Raw genomic sequence first — 17,884 nt, forward strand, 5'->3', positions numbered from 1 at the left:
GGAGAACCAGGAAACACGCTGGTAAGACCTGAAAAAACAAGACGACCTGGCAACAGACAAACAGAAAACGCAGGTATAAATACACAGGGGATAATGGGGGAAAATAGGAGACACCTGGTGGGGGGTGGAGACAAGCACAAGACAGGTGAAACAGATCAGGGTGTGACAGGAGCTGATTGTGGACTTCAGGAGGAACCAGGCTGGACATGCCCCCATTCTCATCAACGTGGCCGCGATCTCAAAAAAGCTGAAATGGTCTAACCATTCGGACACCGTGGTGAAGAAGGCAACCTCAGAATGTTAAAGATATTTGGCCTGTCCCCGAAGACCCTCACAGTGTTCTACAGGAGCACCATCGAGAGAATACTGTCGGGTTCCATCACAGCCTGATACGGCAACTCCACCCCCGCGGACCGCAAGGCTCTACAGAGGGTGATACGTGCAGCAGAACGCACCATTGGGTGCACACTTTCTGCCCTACAGGACACCTACAACACCAGGTGTCGCAGGAAGGTCAAGAAAATCATCAGGGACCCCAGCCACCCAAGCCATGCCCTGTTCTCCCCGCTTCAATCACTCAGATGCGGGAAGTACAGGAGCATCATGGAAGGAGGATTACTTTGATGTGAAAGAGGAGAAACATTGTATTCTTCCTATAGTATTCTCAGAGGGCTTGTGGTTTGGGAGGGTGACACAATTGAGCTATCTCAGGCTAAGGTCTATGGAGCTTTATTTGGCATACTGTATGTGACCCATTGAAGGAGGTGAATCGTCTCCATTTGATATTAAGTTGTTTTATATCATCACATTGAAAAACACAGCAATAAAATAATACAGCATAGAAATATAATGGGAAGTACCATGCACACACACACACACATACAGAGGAGGGTGGAGTCAAACAGTGTTGAGGTAAGTCCTACACCATTTCCTGTAAGAGCGTCAGTATGCAGCCATCTTTTGTCTGCAGTTGAAGTCGGAAGTTTACATACACCTTAGCCAAATACATTTAAACTCGGTTTTTCACAATTCCTGACATTTAGTCCTAGTAAAAAGTCCCTGTCTTAGGTCAGTTAGGATCACCACTTTATTTTAAGAATGTGAAATGTCAGAATAATAGTAGAGAGAATGATTTATTTCAGCTTTTATTTCTTTCATCACATTCCCAGTGGGTCAGAAGTTTACATGCACTCAATAAGTATTTGGTAGCATTGCCTTTAAATTGTTTAACTTGGGTCAAACGTTTCGGGTAGCCTTCCACAAGCTTCCCACAATAAGTTGGGTGAATTTTGGCCCATTCCTCCTGACAGAGCTGGTGTAACTGAGTCAGGTTTGTAGGCCTCCTTGCTCGCACACGCTTTTTCAGTTCTGCCCACACATTTTCTATAGGATTGAGGTCAGGGCTTTGTGATGGCCACTCCAATACCTTGACTTTGTTGTCCTTAAGCCATTTTGCCACAACTTTGGAAGTATGCTTGGGGTCATTGTCCATTTGGAAGACCCATTTGCGACCAAGCTTTAACTTCCTGACTGATGTCTTGAGATGTTGCTTCAATATATCCACCTAATTTTCTTTCATGATGCCATCTATTTTGTGAAGTGCACCAGTCCCTCCTGTAGCAAAGCACCCCCACAGCATGATGCTGCCACCCCCATGCTTCAGGGTTGGGATGGTGTTCTTCGCCTTGCAAGCATCCCCCTTTTTCCTCCAAACATAACGATGGTCATAATGGCCAAACAGTTCTATTTTTGTTTCATCAGACCAGAGGACATTTCTCCAACAAAAAAAAGCACGAGCTCTCTGAGCAATGTGTGCACGAGCTCTCTGAGTTTGAGCTATGTCTTGTTCCGCTTGTTGTCCTCAGATGACTTAAATCCTTGTTTCAAAGAAATCAGGTGATCTTGACCATTCTGGTGAGCGTTGTAGTGTTGGAGCGCCATCTTGTGTTGAATGTGCATTCTGCAATGTGTGCACGAGCTCTCTGAGTTTGAGCTGTCTTGTTCCGCTTGTTGTCCTCAGATGAACTAAATCCTTGTTTCAAAGAAATCAGGTGATTTTGACCATTCTGGTGAGCGTTGTAGTGTTGGAGCGCCATCTTGTGTTGAATGTGCATTCTGCAATGTGTGCACGAGCTCTCTGAGTTTGTGCATTTGTCCCTCATAAAATCAGTGTATCTACTTAGTTTCTTTCTTTCTTCACAACCTCTTTCAGGTCCTAATAGGCCTACTTTTAATAATATGGTTATTATGTGCTAAAAGAGCCAACCTCAGGCATTTCAACGGTGGCGCGCACAGCAAAAGGCAGCCAGGGAGACATGCATTTAACCAAATCCCGTACATTAATCTTGAAATATAACTGCAACTTTATTCTAACCATTTTGACTTTATTCACGAAATTAAATTTCGAGTTTATTCTCGAAATATTGCCACTTTATTCTCGAAATGTAATTTCGACTTTATTCTCGAAGTTTAAATATTGGCACTTTATTTTTAAGTACTATATTGCAAAAAATAATAATCCACCACTCCTTATTTTTTTTTCTCTTCACTTGGCCCCAATACTCTTCCGTAGTTTCTAAACCTACATACTGGACTGTCTTTGGTTTTACTGTATACCATTGTGCTCTGCCTCGTCTGGCTATGCGCATGTCAGTGTCTGTCTGCAAAATGCAAGTGAAAGTAGAGTTTGCTGTGGGGAATTACAGGGAACATATTGCTCCATATTTTTTCTCATCCATCAGACTACAGAATAGTCGAGGACACTGTCGAAAACTAACATGGCCAATATATCAACAATATATAAGCTATCCTTTCTCGCCTTTACTTACTTCATGCACGGTAAATTGGTCAGCCTTTCTTACTGCACATTTGATTTAGTGGTGGATTTGACGAAAGTTGTAGCACTGTTACTGTTCTACTGTGTACTCAATTTTACATTTACGTCATTTAGCAGACGCTCTTATCCAGAGCGACTTACAAATTGATTAACCTTAGTTTGTAGCTAATTACAATGCATATAGTTGCGCAGTTAAAAATAACTTTGTTGAGTTAAAGGACAATCAGCAGTAGCTACATCCTACACCCATTGATTCTTGAAGAATATAACTTATAAATGGACCATGAGCTTAGTTCAACTGTCGTATCCCATCAGAACACAAAATATAAATTTGTTTTAATCCAGTGTTTGTAAACAAAATAAATGTAAACAAACACTGTATAGCCCCGCCCAAAAAACTATCATTTTGATATCATGGATGGTCAGGCCTTGCATCCATAGCTCTGTCTTTGAATTTGAGAGTGGTCGCATTTCTCCAGCCCCATTCCCCCGCTTTTTACCGAAACGGGTGGGGATATCGCTTTGTTATTGGTTTAACTGCTGATTTAAGAATATATACTTTCATAATATATACCTTGTAGAAAATGTACACGTGGAAAACAGCCCTACATAACGCTGGCATATTCATTTACATGAATTTGTATCGAGATTTAGAGTTTTTTTCAAGGTCTTAATGCTAAGCATGTATCATTAGTCAATAACTCGTTTCTATAATGATTGCCTTTTCATATCCATCCATATTCTACAGTAGTCTACATATTTTCACCCATAGAAATACAGTGTTGTTCTATTTAATTCTGTTTTTTCACCTACCCACATTGGTCGGCCTCACACATTCACACAACTCTCTCATCCTTCTCTCTTCCAGTCTATGGAACAAGTTGTCCAGTTCTGGAGTGCTGGTTTGTCCAGGAGAAACCAGGTAGAGGTGGGGGCTTCCATGCTGCTATGAGCCAGGAGAAGACACTACTTTACATCAATACAGACCCAGACAGTGAAGAAACCAGGTCAAAGCAGGGACCATCTACAGACCATGATAGAGTCTACTACGTCACTGGTCAGTACTTATCATTATACACTGCTCAAAAAAATTAAGGGAACACATAAACAACACAATGTAACTCCAAGTCAATCACACTTCTGTGAAATCAAACTGTCCACTTAGGAAGCAACACTGATTGACAATACATTTCACATGCCGTTGTGCAAATGGAATAGACAACAGGTGGAAATTATAAGCAATTAGCAAGACACCCCCAATAAAGGACTGGTTTTGCAGGTGGTGACCACAGACCACTTCTCAGTTCCTATGCTTCCTGGCTGATGTTTTGGTCACTTTTGAATGCTGGCGGTGCTTTCACTCTAGTGGTAGCATGAGACAGAGTCTACAACCCACACAAGTGGCTCAGGTAGTGCAGCACATCCAGGATGGCACATCAATGCGAGCTGTGGCAAGAAGGTTTGCTGTGTCTGTCAGCGTAGTGTCCAGAGCATGGAGGCGCTACCAGGAGACAGGCCAGTACATCAGGAGACGTGGAGGAGGCCGTAGGAGGGCAACAACCCAGCAGCAGGACTGCTACCTCCGCCTTTGTGCAAGGAGGAGCAGGAGGAGCACTGCCAGAGCCCTGCAAAATGACCTCCAGCAGGCCACAAATGTGCATGTGTCTGCTCAAACGGTCAGAAACAGACTCCATGAGGGTGGTATGAGGGCTCGACGTCCACAGGTGGGGGTTGTGCTTACAGCCCAACACCGTGCAGGACGTTTGGCATTTGCCAGAGAACACCAAGATTGGCAAATTCGCCACTGGCGCCCTGTGCTCTTCAAAAATGAAAGCAAGTTCACACTGAGCACATGACAGACGTGACAGAGTCTGGAGACGCCGTGGAGAACGTTCTGCTGCCTGCAACATCCTCCAGCATGACCGGTTTGGCGTGGGTCAGTCATGGGGTGGGGTGGCATTTCTTTGGGGGGGGGCCGCACAACCCTCCATGTGCTCGCCAGAGGTAGCCTGACTGCCATTAGGTACCGAGATGAGATCCTCAGACCCCTTGTGAGACCATATGCTGGTGCGGTTGGCCCTGGGTTCCTCCTAATGCAAGACAATGCTAGACCTCATGTGGCTGGAGTGTGTCAGCAGTTCCTGCAAGAGGAAGGCATTGATGCTATGGACTGGCCCGCCCGTTCCCCAGACCTGAATCCAATTGAGCACATCTGGGACATCATGTCTCGCTCCATCCACCAACGCCACATTGCACCACAGACTGTCCAGGAGTTGGCGGATGCTTTAGTCCAGGTCTGGGAGGAGATCCCTCAGGAGACCATCCGCCACCTCATCAGTGTCAGGTCGTGTTGTAGGTGTGGTGTAGGAATCAAACGCAGGAAGCAGACTGAATTCCAAAAAGCTGTATTCCTGCCTAAACACAGGCAACAGGACAAAATAAGCCTGACAGCAAAATACGCACGAAGGCGAAAAGACAATGCGCACAAACAGGTGCGTCAGGATGAAATAAGTGCACACACAAGTGCAACGAACGCTCCAGCAAACAGTGGAGAAAATAACGCTCAACCGAGCAATACACAGACTGACGGTAACAATCACACACAACACAAGACAAACACAACGAGAAACTTATAGGACACTAATTACTACAAAACAGAAACAGGTGTAGAAACAAACAGACAAAAGCAAACGAACATGAAACATCAATCGGTGGCAGCTAGAATTCCGGAGACGACGAACGCCGAAGCCTGCCCGAACAAGGGAGAGAGGCAGCCTCGGCCGAAACCGTGACAGTACCCCCCCCTTGACGCGCGGCTCCAGACGCGCGCCGACTCCGGCCTTGGGGACGACCCGGAGGCCGCGGCGCAGGGCGCGTCGGATACCCCCGATGGAATTCCGTCAGGAGCGACGGGTCCAAGATGTCTCTCCTCGGCACCCAGCACCGCTCCTCCGGACCGTACCCCTCCCACTCCACTAGATACTGAAGACCCCCTCTCCGACGTCTAGAATCCAAGATGGATCTCACGGTGTACGCCGGTACCCCCTCGATGTCCAACGGGGGCGGGGGGGTCTCCAAGATCTCATGTTCTTGGAGTGGGCCTGCTACCACCGGCCTGAGAAGGGACACATGGAACGAGGGGTTAATACATTTATACTCCACTGGCAACTGTAATCTATAACAAACCTCGTTCAACCTTCTCAGGACTTTAAATGGCCCTACAAACCGCCGACCCAGTTTCCGACAGGGCAGGCGGAGGGGCAGGTTTCTGGCAGAGAGCCAGACTCGATCTCCAGGTGCGTACACAGGCCCCTCCCTGCGGTGTAGGTCGGCGCTCGTCTTCTGTCGACGTATGGCACGCTGCAGATGGACGTGTGCAGCGTTCCACGTCTCCTCCGAGCGCCGCACCCACTCATCCACAGCGGGGGCCTCGATCTGGCTCTCATGCCATGGTGCCAGAACCGGCTGGTACCCTAAAACACACTGAAAAGGGGTTAGTTGGGTGGAGGAGTGGCGGAGAGAGTTCTGTGCCATCTCAGCCCAGGGCACATATCTCGCCCACTCCTCCGGCCGGTCCCGGCAGTATGTTCTGAGAAACCTGCCCACATCCTGGTTTACGCGTTCCACCTGCCCATTACTCTCCGGGTGGTAACCCGAGGTGAGACTCACCGAGACCCCCAACCGCTCCATAAAAGCTCTCCAGACTCTGGAGGTGAATTGGGGACCCCGGTCAGCCACAATGTCCTCGGGCACCCCGTAGTGCCGGAACACATGAGTGAATAGTGCTTCGGCGGTCTGTAGGGCAGTAGGAAGACCCGGCATGGGGAGCAAACGACAGGCCTTAGAGAACCGGTCCACAACGACCAGGAGTGTAGTATTCCCTTGAGAGAGGGGAAGGTCAGTTATAAAATCCACCGAGAGGTGGGACCATGGTCGTTGTGGAACGGGCAGGGGCAGTAACTTACCCCTAGGCAGATGTCTAGGCGCCTTACACTGGGCGCACACCGAGCAGGAGGAAACATAAACCCTCACATCCCTGGCCAACGTGGGCCACCAATATTTGGCACTAAGACAGTGCACTGTCCGGCCGATACCCGGATGTCCAGAGGAGGGTGACGTGTGAGCCCAATAGATCAATCGATCCCGACACTCGAGCGGAACATACTTCCGACCCTCCGGGCATTGTGGTGGACTAGGGTCGGTGCGTAATGCCCGCTCGAGCTCAGAATCGAGCTCCCACACCACCGGTGCCACTAGACACGACTCCGGCAGTATGGGAGTGGGCTCCACGGACCTCTCCTCCCCGTCATACCGCCGAGACAGCGCATCTGCCTTACCGTTTTGTGACCCAGGGATGTAGGTGATCTTAAAAGAGAAACGGGTCAAAAACATACTCCATCTAGCCTGTCGAGGGTTCAGCCTCCTCGCTGCCCGGATGTACTCCAGGTTACGGTGGTCCGTCAAAATGAGGAAAGGGTGTTGAGCCCCCTCAAGCCAGTGCCTCCACACCTTAAGGGCTTGTACCACAGCTAACAGCTCCCTGTCCCCTACGTCATAATTTCGCTCCGCCGGGCTGAGCTTCTTGGAATAGAAGGCACAGGGGCGGAGTTTAGGTGGCGCGCCTGACCGTTGGGACAGCACGGCGCCAATACCGGCTTCAGACGCGTCCACCTCTACCTGAAATGGTAAAGAGGGATCCGGATGCGCCAGCACCGGAGCCGAGGTGAACAGGTCCTTCAGTTTCTCAAACGCCCTGTCCGCCTCGACTGACCACTGCAGACGCACCGGGCCCCCCTTTAAGAGAGACGTGATGGGAGCTGCCACTTGCCCAAAACCCCGGATAAACCTCCGGTAGTAATTCGCAAACCCCAAAAACTGCTGCACCTCTTTCACAGTGGTTGGTGTTTGCCAATTACGCACGGCTGACACTCGGTCTACCTCCATCTTCACCCCTGACGCAGACAACTGATACCCCAAAAAGGAAATCGACTCCTGGAAAAACAGACACTTCTCTGCCTTCACATACAGGTCGTGCTCCACCAGCCTCCGCAACACCCTGCGCACCAGGGCCACATGCTCGACACGGGTAGGTGAGTACACGAGAATGTCATCTATGTACACCACGACTCCCTGTCCCTGCATGTCCCTGAAGATCTCATCCACGAATGATTGGAAAACTGACGGAGCATTCATCAACCCGTATGGCTTGACTAGATACTCGTAATGGCCCGAGGTGGTACTAAAGGCTGTTTTCCATTCATCATCCTTCTTGATGCGCACCAAGTTGTACGCGCTCCTGAGATCTAATTTCGTGAAGAAACGCGCCCCATGCAACGACTCAGTCATGGTCGCAATCAGCGGGAGTGGATAACTATACTTCACCGTAATCTGATTGAGACCACGGTAATCGATGCACGGACGCAACCCCCCATCCTTCTTCTTCACGAAAAAGAAACTCGAGGACGCGGGGGAAGTGGACGGCCGTATGTATCCTTGTCTCAGTGATTCGTCTATGTAAACCTCCATAGCTTTCTTCTCCTCCTGAGACAGAGGATACACATGACTCCGTGGGAGCGCAGCTCCTGCCCGAAGGTCTATCGCACAATCCCCCTGCCTATGGGGTGGCAACCGCGTCGCCCTCGCCTTACTAAACGCGATAGCCAGATCCCCATACTCAGGTGGAATGTGCAATGCGGGCACCTGGTTTGGACTTTCCACCGAGGTAGCCCCTAAGGAAACGCCCAAACATCTACCCACACACTGAGCAGACCACTCCATCAGAGCCCTCTCCTGCCACGAAATAACGGGGTTATGGGTACTTAACCAGGGCATGCCCAGCACCACCGGATACGCAGGAGAGTCAATCAGAAACAGTTGAATTATCTCCTGATGACTCCCCTGCGCACACATCCTAAGTGGCGCCGTGACCTCCCTGATTAAGCCCGTACCCAACGGACGACTATCTAGGGCGTGAACGGGAAAAGGAACTTCCACAGGGAGAAGGGGAAACCCTAACTCTAAACAAAACTTCTTATCAATGAAATTCCCAGCCGCGCCTGAATCTACCAGCGCCTTATACTGGGAATGAGGTGCCACCTGCGGAAAACACACAGGCATACAAAAATGGGCAACAGTGAGCTCTGGGTGAGTGGGGCGCCTACTCACCTGGAGGGAATCCCCAGTGCGGGACCTGTCGTCATCTCCCCGAGGAGGCCATCCCCAGCACCTAGCCGCGGTGTGTCCTCCCCGACCACAGTTGGTGCAGTGGATGGACCCCCTACTCTGCCGACTCCTCCTACCTCTAGCGCCAGCGCCCCCGAGCTCCATAGGACACGGCTCGGATGCGCTGGAGGATGGAATGGACGGACCCCCCTCAGGACGTCCGCGGGTAGCCAATAGGTTATCTAACCTAATTGACATGTCGACCAGCTGGTCGAAAGTGAGACTGGCGTCCCGACAGGCCAGCTCCCGACGGACGTCCTCTCTGAGACTACATCGGTAGAGATCGATGAGGGCCCGCTCACTCCACCCTGCATCTGCCGCTAGAGTACGGAATTCGAGTGCGAATTCCTGGGCACTCCTCCTCCCCTGCCTGAGGAAGACCAGACGCTCCCCCGCCGCTTTCCCCTCTGGGGGATGGTCGAACACCGCCCTAAAGCGGCGGGAGAACTCGGTGTATGTAATAGTCGTGGCGTCGATCTTCCTCCACTCCGCGTTGGCCCACTCCAACGCTTTACCGGCCAGGCAGGAGATCAGGGCGGACACGCTCTCATGCCCTGAAGGTGCCGGATGGACTGTGGCCAGGTACAGCTCTACCTGGAGCAGGAATCCCTGACACCCAGCTGCGGTCCCGTCGTAGGACCTCGGGAGAGATAGTCGGACTCCGCGAGGTTCCGGCGCTGGACTGGGTAGGCTGGCCGATGGTGCTGGCAGGGCGGCTGGCGGTGGAGGCGGACCCCAGCCTCGGAGGGTGGTCATCACCTCCTGCAGGGCGGCCCCCATCTGCAGGAGCTGCTCTTGCTGTTCCCGAACCTGGGTTTCCAGTCTTGAATGTGCTGCTTCGGCTCCTGCTGATTCCATACTGTATGGTGTGTGATTCTGTCAGGTCGTGTTGTAGGTGTGGTGTAGGAATCAAACGCAGGAAGCAGACTGAATTCCAAAAAGCTGTATTCCTGCCTAAACACAGGCAACAGGACAAAATAAGCCTGACAGCAAAATACGCACGAAGGCGAAAAGACAATGCGCACAAACAGGTGCGTCAGGATGAAATAAGTGCACACACAAGTGCAACGAACGCTCCAGCAAACAGTGGAGAAAATAACGCTCAACCGAGCAATACACAGACTGACGGTAACAATCACACACAACACAAGACAAACACAACGAGAAACTTATAGGACACTAATTACTACAAAACAGAAACAGGTGTAGAAACAAACAGACAAAAGCAAACGAACATGAAACATCAATCGGTGGCAGCTAGAATTCCGGAGACGACGAACGCCGAAGCCTGCCCGAACAAGGGAGAGAGGCAGCCTCGGCCGAAACCGTGACAATCAGGAGCATGCCTAGGCATTGTAGGGAGGTCATACAGGCACGTGGAGGCCACACACACTACTGAGCCTCATTTGGACTTGTTTTAAGGACATTACATCAAAGTTGGATCAGCCTGTAGTGTGGTTTTCCACTTAAATTTTGAGGGTGACTCCAAATCCAGACCTCCATGGGTTGATACATTTGATTTCCATTGATAATTTTTGTGTGATTTTGTTGTCAGCACATTCAACTATGTAAAGAAAAAAGTATTTAATAAGATTATTTCATTCATTCAGATCTAGGATGTGTTATTTTACTGTTCCCTTTATTTTTTTGAGCAGTGTATATTAAATAGGACAATCTCTTTAGAAATTATGACTGATTTGAGTGACAAACCAGTGGCTGTTAAAGGTGCAGTCAGTCAATTTGGTGTGACACCAAGCCTCTAATTTCAATTATACAAGGCTACAAGAGCGTTGCCATTTTAGACAGAGCTTTTCAGAAAAATAAATGTTATTTCATTGAAAGGATAACTTCTATAGACAAATCTCCCCCTCTCTCCTCAGACCCAGCAGCCACCCTCTGCAGTTCTTCTCTGCACCCACCAGAGGGCTCAGTCCAGAAGCCACAGTGCGAGATCAACCCCTTCATGCCCCAGCCATCCACCGTCCAATGGACAGTCCCACTCACGGACTCTGCCCACAGTCCTATCTACCTGCAAGCCGACTGGTACTCTGCTGCCTTGCAGGGCCTTGACGGACAACTGGGCCTCTCCAATGTCATGCGTGCTCCCACAGCAACCAAGGAACCCAATGGTATGACTGAAAAGGAATGAAATTCTTCTTGAGCAAGGGTTGTAAACAACAGACAGATTGTCATATTTAACCATTATAAGTGATAAAAATGGACTTCTAATCAAAATGACATGGTGTTACCAACACCACAGTGATAGTGACATATTATTAACCATAATTTAAATGAATTTGTCATACACCATGAAGAAGTATAGCAACCAGTGATGTTTATTACCACGTAATGTCACAGGTAAAGTAGTATTAAAGTGTAACGTCTCTCTCCTACCCCTCTCTCTCTCTCCCAGTGGTGCTCAGTGTGTCCAGTAGAACCTCCATGATCCGTTCCAGACTCGGGGAACCAGTGGTTCTAGACTGTGGGTTCTGGGTGGAGGCCTCTTCTCCTCTCTCTGGCTCTGGCTTCGCCGTGGAGTGGCGCTACCAGTTCAGGGGCGATGGACGTCTGGTCCTGGCCTACGACGGCAAGAGTGACCGATTTGCCGAGACCCAGGAAGAGGGAGCGGGGCTAGACTTCACGGCTCTGCACGAGACAGGAAATGCATCTCTGATCCTGCAGGAAGCTCAAGTGCGCCACTCAGGAACCTACATCTGCACGGTGTACTTGCCCTATCTCCTGGCTCAGGTGGTAGTGGAGCTGGAGATTGTAGGTGAGGAGAGATGAATATGCTTGATTAGTCTGCCAATACTAAAGCATTGCAATGTTTGTTTTAGATCTGTTTGGTAGAATCTCAGCCCCTATGTATTTACATGTTTATTCACTGAAACAACTAGTGTAACACCATATACAGTACATTCTTATAATGGTATATCATGGTCAACTAAATGGCATTAGATTATATGCCATAAGTGTGTATTATCCTATCTTATCTAATTCTCTCCCTCCTCTTTCTCCCTCTATCTCTCCCAGAGCCTCCGTCCCTCTCCATCTTCCCCTCCCCGCTCCCTCTCTCCGTGCCCGGACAGGTGGTGACGGTGCAGTGCGAGGCGTCAGGATTCTCCCCCCTCTCCATGGAGTTCCGCTGGGAGTTAACAGGGCCAGATGGTAGGGTCAGGCCCCTGGGTCAAGGAAGCGTGACGGGCCACAGACAGGGCCCAGACAGCACTTACAGCCAGACCAGCCGTCTGGAGTTGGACTCAGCCAAGCTGGATCTGGGCCGCGGCGGGGAGGTCACCTGTGTGGCGGTCCACCCTGGAGGCACCCGGCGGGCCAGCGTCACCCTCAATGTCACCGGTGAGAGAATTTAATAGAGCTGCATTGAGTTGATGGATGTTGCCCCTATCCACTGATTCAGAGCCAGATATTTCTATCCCTGTAAAGGTAAACGTTAGGATTGGGGTAAGGTAATCCAATCCTAGATCTGTGGTTAAGGGCAGTGTCTCTAAGCCTACTAGTATCATTTCTGATATGCAATTACAGTGATCTGAAAAGTCAAATAATTTAGACTTGATACAACACAACTGACCCTGAGTATGTTTTAAATTTACTCCCTATCTCTTCACCCCAATCAGGTGTCAGTGCTCCCTCCATTGAGGACTCTATGGCGATGGTTGCTGTGGCCCTGGGGACATATGGTTTGATCAAGGTCCTCTCCTGGACATTTAGCTCTGGTAACTACAATCAGTTTGAACTAAGATACACAAAAACTACGCTAATGTAATGTAAGATTTTGAAGCCGTAAAGCTACTGTGTCCATCCAAAGAATGAATTTGGATCTTGTGTGTCAATCTAAGGCTTGACCTTTTCTTGCTTTTATAGGGCCCGATGATGCTAACTCACAAGAGAAGGTAATTGCACTTTCATAAATGTTGTCAGACATATTTTGTAGTTACATGTAACTACAATGTATCTGTGGATATTTCCCAGCTAACATTGTCTTGCCCAAAAATGTTTTTATCTCAAGCTGTATCCCCCTAGTTAAAACTCCAGCCCATGGATTACGATATAATATGATGACATTATGTTTGATGTATTAGTGAATTTTTAATTAGGTCTTTGGATTTCTCCCATTGTCTGTTTTGTTAGTTTACACACATAAGGCTCATCCTGATCCTCTCTCAATTACAGGAAGTGAAGTAAATGTGGAAACATCTGGGATTCCCAGGTGAGTGTGTAATGGAACCAACAAAGATGGAATTTCAGGAATAAACGTGTACCGTTTGTAGTAGGTTGTGGAAGGTGGTACATGGAAAGAAGATATTGAGTTTCGGACAGCAGTTGACAATTAATTATATGACAAGGGGTCGGGCGAGAAAAATATTTTAATAAATGACTGATTTAAAAATTGACAAATTAAAATACTGTTTTACAACAGTGTGAGAATTCATCTCTAGAAGAACTCAAGAGACTTGTGCACATGAGCATGTGTACATGTGGATGCAGATCATTTTGTGTTGTGTTATTAGTGGCTCTATTGGGTTAATTGAACCTGTATTTAAAGATTGAACCCTGTCATTATTTGCTTTCTATGGATTCTGAAGGTAAATATAAGACAAAATCTTTTCCAATTGGAATATCATTTATTTTCATCATAAAATGTGTTGTATGTATAGTAATTCCCTGGAAGTGTGTTTATATCATTTGGTTTGTTTTGGGTAATGTTTAATTGTATCTTGCCTTGTAAAGAAGGTATAGGCTACTGTGAATAATGTTTTTCTTATTGATGTTCCTATCATCACATCAGAGTTGTTAGATTAATGTATTGCCAGGAATGAGCAACAACTTTGAGCAAATGAGGACTATTTGTAATGGGATGTAATAAAGTCTTTGTTCATCTTCAAACCAGTTTCGCCTGTTGTTTAATTTGTGTTATTGGTCATGTGATAAGTAGATAAGAAGTACTTATCATGTGAAAATCCTAGGATCTTTTGACTAGGGGTGCTTCTGCTTCCACACAATTTGACTCAAGGATGTGAATACTTACTTGATGGGGTTTTTTTTATTTTTTTTATTTTTTTTTATTTAACAGTTAAGAACAAATTCTTATTTACAATGAAGGCCTACACCGGCCAAACCCGGATCACGCTGGGCCAATTGTGCGCCGCCCTATGGGACTCCCAACAGTGCCTCAAGCACTGAGATGCAGTGCCTTAGACCGCTGCGCCACTCGGGAGCTTTGGTTTTAACCTAGCTGACTAAACTCAACTCCACAATGGAGTTGAGCAGCGACGAGTGTGGACATCAAGTCGTTATCAGTCGATACTGTTGATTTATTTCAATGTTGATTCTTTAATGCATACGTTGTACATTTGTTGGTCCTGTGTAACTGTGTAAATTTATTTGGGTGAAGTCATCTGTAGTTTTTGATAAAAGCAGACCCTGCCAGCAAAAAAAATCTGCCGTGCAATGATGGGCTGCTCTGAATTTAAAGATCCCTTTAAGTAGCCCCAAACGGTTCAGACACTACAGACAGAAGTTGGCACATCAGTATTACCAACTTCAGACAAGTCCCGTGACACTTGTGGGGGTCATAGAGCAAAATGGAGAACACCGTAGAGCAAATCGGGGAACACCTGTATAGCAAAACGGGGAACACCATTGTGTTCGTGCGAGTCTCATCTTTCCATAGAGTGGTCATGGTTTGTAGGCCAAACCGTTCGGACTCTACATATGTTTTCGTGAGAAGACCTATTTTTGGGATGTATCATGGTCTGACAAAAACTGCTGTAGTTCGGCCACCTTCCACCGCAGATGCGGATAGCTGAATGTGGTGGATTGAGACGCAGCCTATGCAAAAAAACAGTTATCTCTAGTTTAAATTTATGGATTTTGATGGGGATTAAAAAATATATATATTACGTCGATTGACGCACAGGTGTGGTAATAGACTCTCTTAAGGATTTTAACGAACAACAGCTCCCTTGGCAGAGGTCCTGTAAAACGCTACTTTTATCAAGAACAACGGCTTGTATCCCCAAAGGAATAAAACGGGGATACACAGGACAAATATAGGTACAATGTAGGCATAAATTTTTTTTACAAGTATCGACTGACCGGTGCGGTCAGCCCACACTCATCGCTACACATTTACATTTACGTCATTTAGCAGACGCTCTTATCCAGAGCGACTTACAAATTGGTGCATTCACCTTATAGCCAGTGGGATAACCACTTTACAATTATTATTTATTTTTATTTTTTCTTACGCTTCTTGTGTAAGGCAGGGTCGTACTCTCCGAATGTTGTAGAGCATGAACCTACAGGTCGGGTCACCGCCTTGATGTTAGCGGAGAACGACAGGGTGTTGTCCAGGGTCACGCCAAGGCTCTTCGCAATCTGGGAGGAGGACACAACGGAGTTGTCAACCGTGATGGCGAGATCATGGAACGGGCAGTCCTTCCCCGGGAGGAAGAGCAGTTCCGTCTTGCCAAGGTTCAGCTTGAGGTGGTGATCCGTCATCCATACTGATATGTCTGCCAGACATGCAGAGATGCGATTCGCCACCTGGTTATCAGAAGGGGGAAAGGAGAAGATTAGTTGTGTGTCGTCTGCGTAGCAATGATAGGAGAGACCATGTGAGGATATGACAGAGCCAAGTGACTTGGTGTATAGCGAGAATAGGAGATGGCCTAGAACTGAGCCCTGGGGGACACCAGTGGTGAGAGCACGTGGTGCGGAGACAGCTTCTCGCCACGCCACTTGGTAGGAGCGACCGGTCAGGTAGGACGCAATCCAAGAGTGAGCCGCGCCGGAGATGCCCAGCTCGGAGAGGGTGGAGAGGAGGATCTGATGGTTCACAGTATGAAAGGCAGCAGACAGGTCTAGAAGGACAAGAGCAGAGGAGAGAGAGTTAGCTTTAGCAGTGCGGAGAGCCTCCGTGACACAGAGAAGAGCAGTCTCAGTTGAATGACCAGTCTTGAAACCTGACTGGTTTGGATCAAGAAGGAAATTCTGAGAGAGATAGCAAGAGAGTTGGCTAAAGACGAACACGCTCAATAGTTTTGGAGAGAAAAGAAAGAAGGGATACTGGTCTGTAGTTGTTGACATCAGAGGGATCGAGTGTTGGTTTTTTGAGAAGGGGTGCAACTCTCGCTCTCTTGAAGACGGTAGGGACATAGCCAGCGGTCAAGGATGAGTTGATCAGCAAGGTGAGGTAAGGGAGAAAGTCACCGGAGATGGTCTGGAGAAGAGAGGAGGGGATAGGGTCAAGCGGGCAGGTTGTTGGGCGGCCGGCCGTCACAAGTCGCAAGATTTTATCTGGAGAGAGAGGGGAGAAAGAAGTCAAAGCATAGGGTAGGGCAGTGTGAGCAGGACCAGCAGTGTCATTTGACTTAACAAACGAGGATCGGATGTCGTCAACCTTCTTTTCAAAATGGTTGACAAAGTCATCCACAGAGAGGGAGGAGTGGGGGGGAGGGGGAGGAGGATTCAGCAGGGAGGAGAAGGTGGCAAAGAGCTTCCTAGGGTTAGAGGCAGATGCTTGGAATTTAGAGTGGTAGAAAGTGGCCTTAGCAGCAGAAACAGATGAAGAAAATGTAGAGAGGAGGGAGTGAAAAGATGCCAGGTCCGCAGGGAGTCTAGTTTTCCTCCATTTCCGCTCGGCTGCCTGGAGCCCTGTTCTGTGAGCTCGCAATGAGTCATCAAGCCACGGAGCTGGAGGGGAGGACCGAGCCGGCCGGGAGGATAGGGGACATAGAGAGTCAAAGGATGCAGAAAGGGAGGAGAGGAGGGTTGAGGAGGCAGAATCAGGAGATTGGAGGGAGAAGGATTGAGCAGAGGGAAGAGATGATAGGATGGAAGAGGAGAGAGTAGCAGGAGAGAGAGAGCGAAGGTTGCGACGGCGCATTACTACACAACTCCATTGTAAATCGTGGAGATTAGTTATTGGCTAGTTTTAACCATATGGTTGTACTTTCAGTTGCAAGGAGCACAACTGTATTCGCCTAATACCTGATCCCTATTTATTTAGTATTTTATATTTTATCAACAATACAAAAGATACACATACAAACGATGACATCATACAAACATCAACAGCTGCCCAGACCAACTAGCCCTCCCTCACCCCTATCTCCAGTGCCCATATCACTTTAAGCCACATGGCCTTCCCTGATCCCAAATTAAAGATAACATATATATATATATATATATATATATATATATATATATATATATATATATATGTATATATATATATATATATGTATATATATATATATATATGTATATATATATGTATATATGTATGTATATATATATATATATATATATATATATATATATATATATATATATATATATATATATATATATATATATATATATACACCTATATACAGTACCAGTCAAAAGTTTGGACACACCTACTCATTCCAGGGTTTTTCTTTATTTTTACTATTTTCTAATAGTGAAGACATCAAAACTATGAAATAACACATATGGAATCATGTAGTAAGCAAAAACGTGTTAAACAAGAGAGTTCAAGTAACAGACACATCTCAACATCAACTGTTCAGAGGAGACTGCGCGAATCAGGCCTTCGTGGTCAAATTACTGCAAAGAAACAACTACTAAAGGACACCAATAAGAAGAAGAGACTTGCTTGGGCCAAGAAATGGAAATCTGTCCTTTGGTCTGATGAGTCCAAATTTGTGATTTTTGGTTCCAACCTCTACAATCACCCAACCTCAACCCAATTGAGATGGTTTGGGATGAGTTGGGCCGCAGAGTGAAGGAAAAGCAGCCAACAAGTGCTCAGCATAT

General features: G+C 47.5%; 1 protein-coding gene across 1 annotated transcript; it reads left to right on the forward strand.

Moving 5' to 3' along the window:
• Positions 1 to 2,688: 2,688 nt before the first annotated feature.
• On the forward strand, positions 2,689 to 13,966 carry LOC311133021 (tapasin-like). The gene is made up of 9 exons (XM_084166440.1): positions 2,689 to 2,838; positions 3,705 to 3,893; positions 10,939 to 11,187; positions 11,472 to 11,831; positions 12,092 to 12,415; positions 12,694 to 12,792; positions 12,941 to 12,969; positions 13,250 to 13,286; positions 13,497 to 13,966. The coding sequence occupies exons 1-8, from the start codon at positions 2,778 to 2,780 to the stop codon at positions 13,259 to 13,261; spliced, it is 1,323 nt and encodes a 440-aa protein (XP_084022566.1). The 5' UTR covers positions 2,689 to 2,777; the 3' UTR covers positions 13,262 to 13,286; positions 13,497 to 13,966.
• The last annotated feature ends 3,918 nt before the right edge of the window (positions 13,967 to 17,884 follow it).

Source organism: Coregonus lavaretus (assembly GCF_964263955.1).
Source record: "Coregonus lavaretus genome assembly, chromosome: 7".
Lineage (NCBI taxonomy): Eukaryota > Metazoa > Chordata > Actinopteri > Salmoniformes > Salmonidae > Coregonus > Coregonus lavaretus.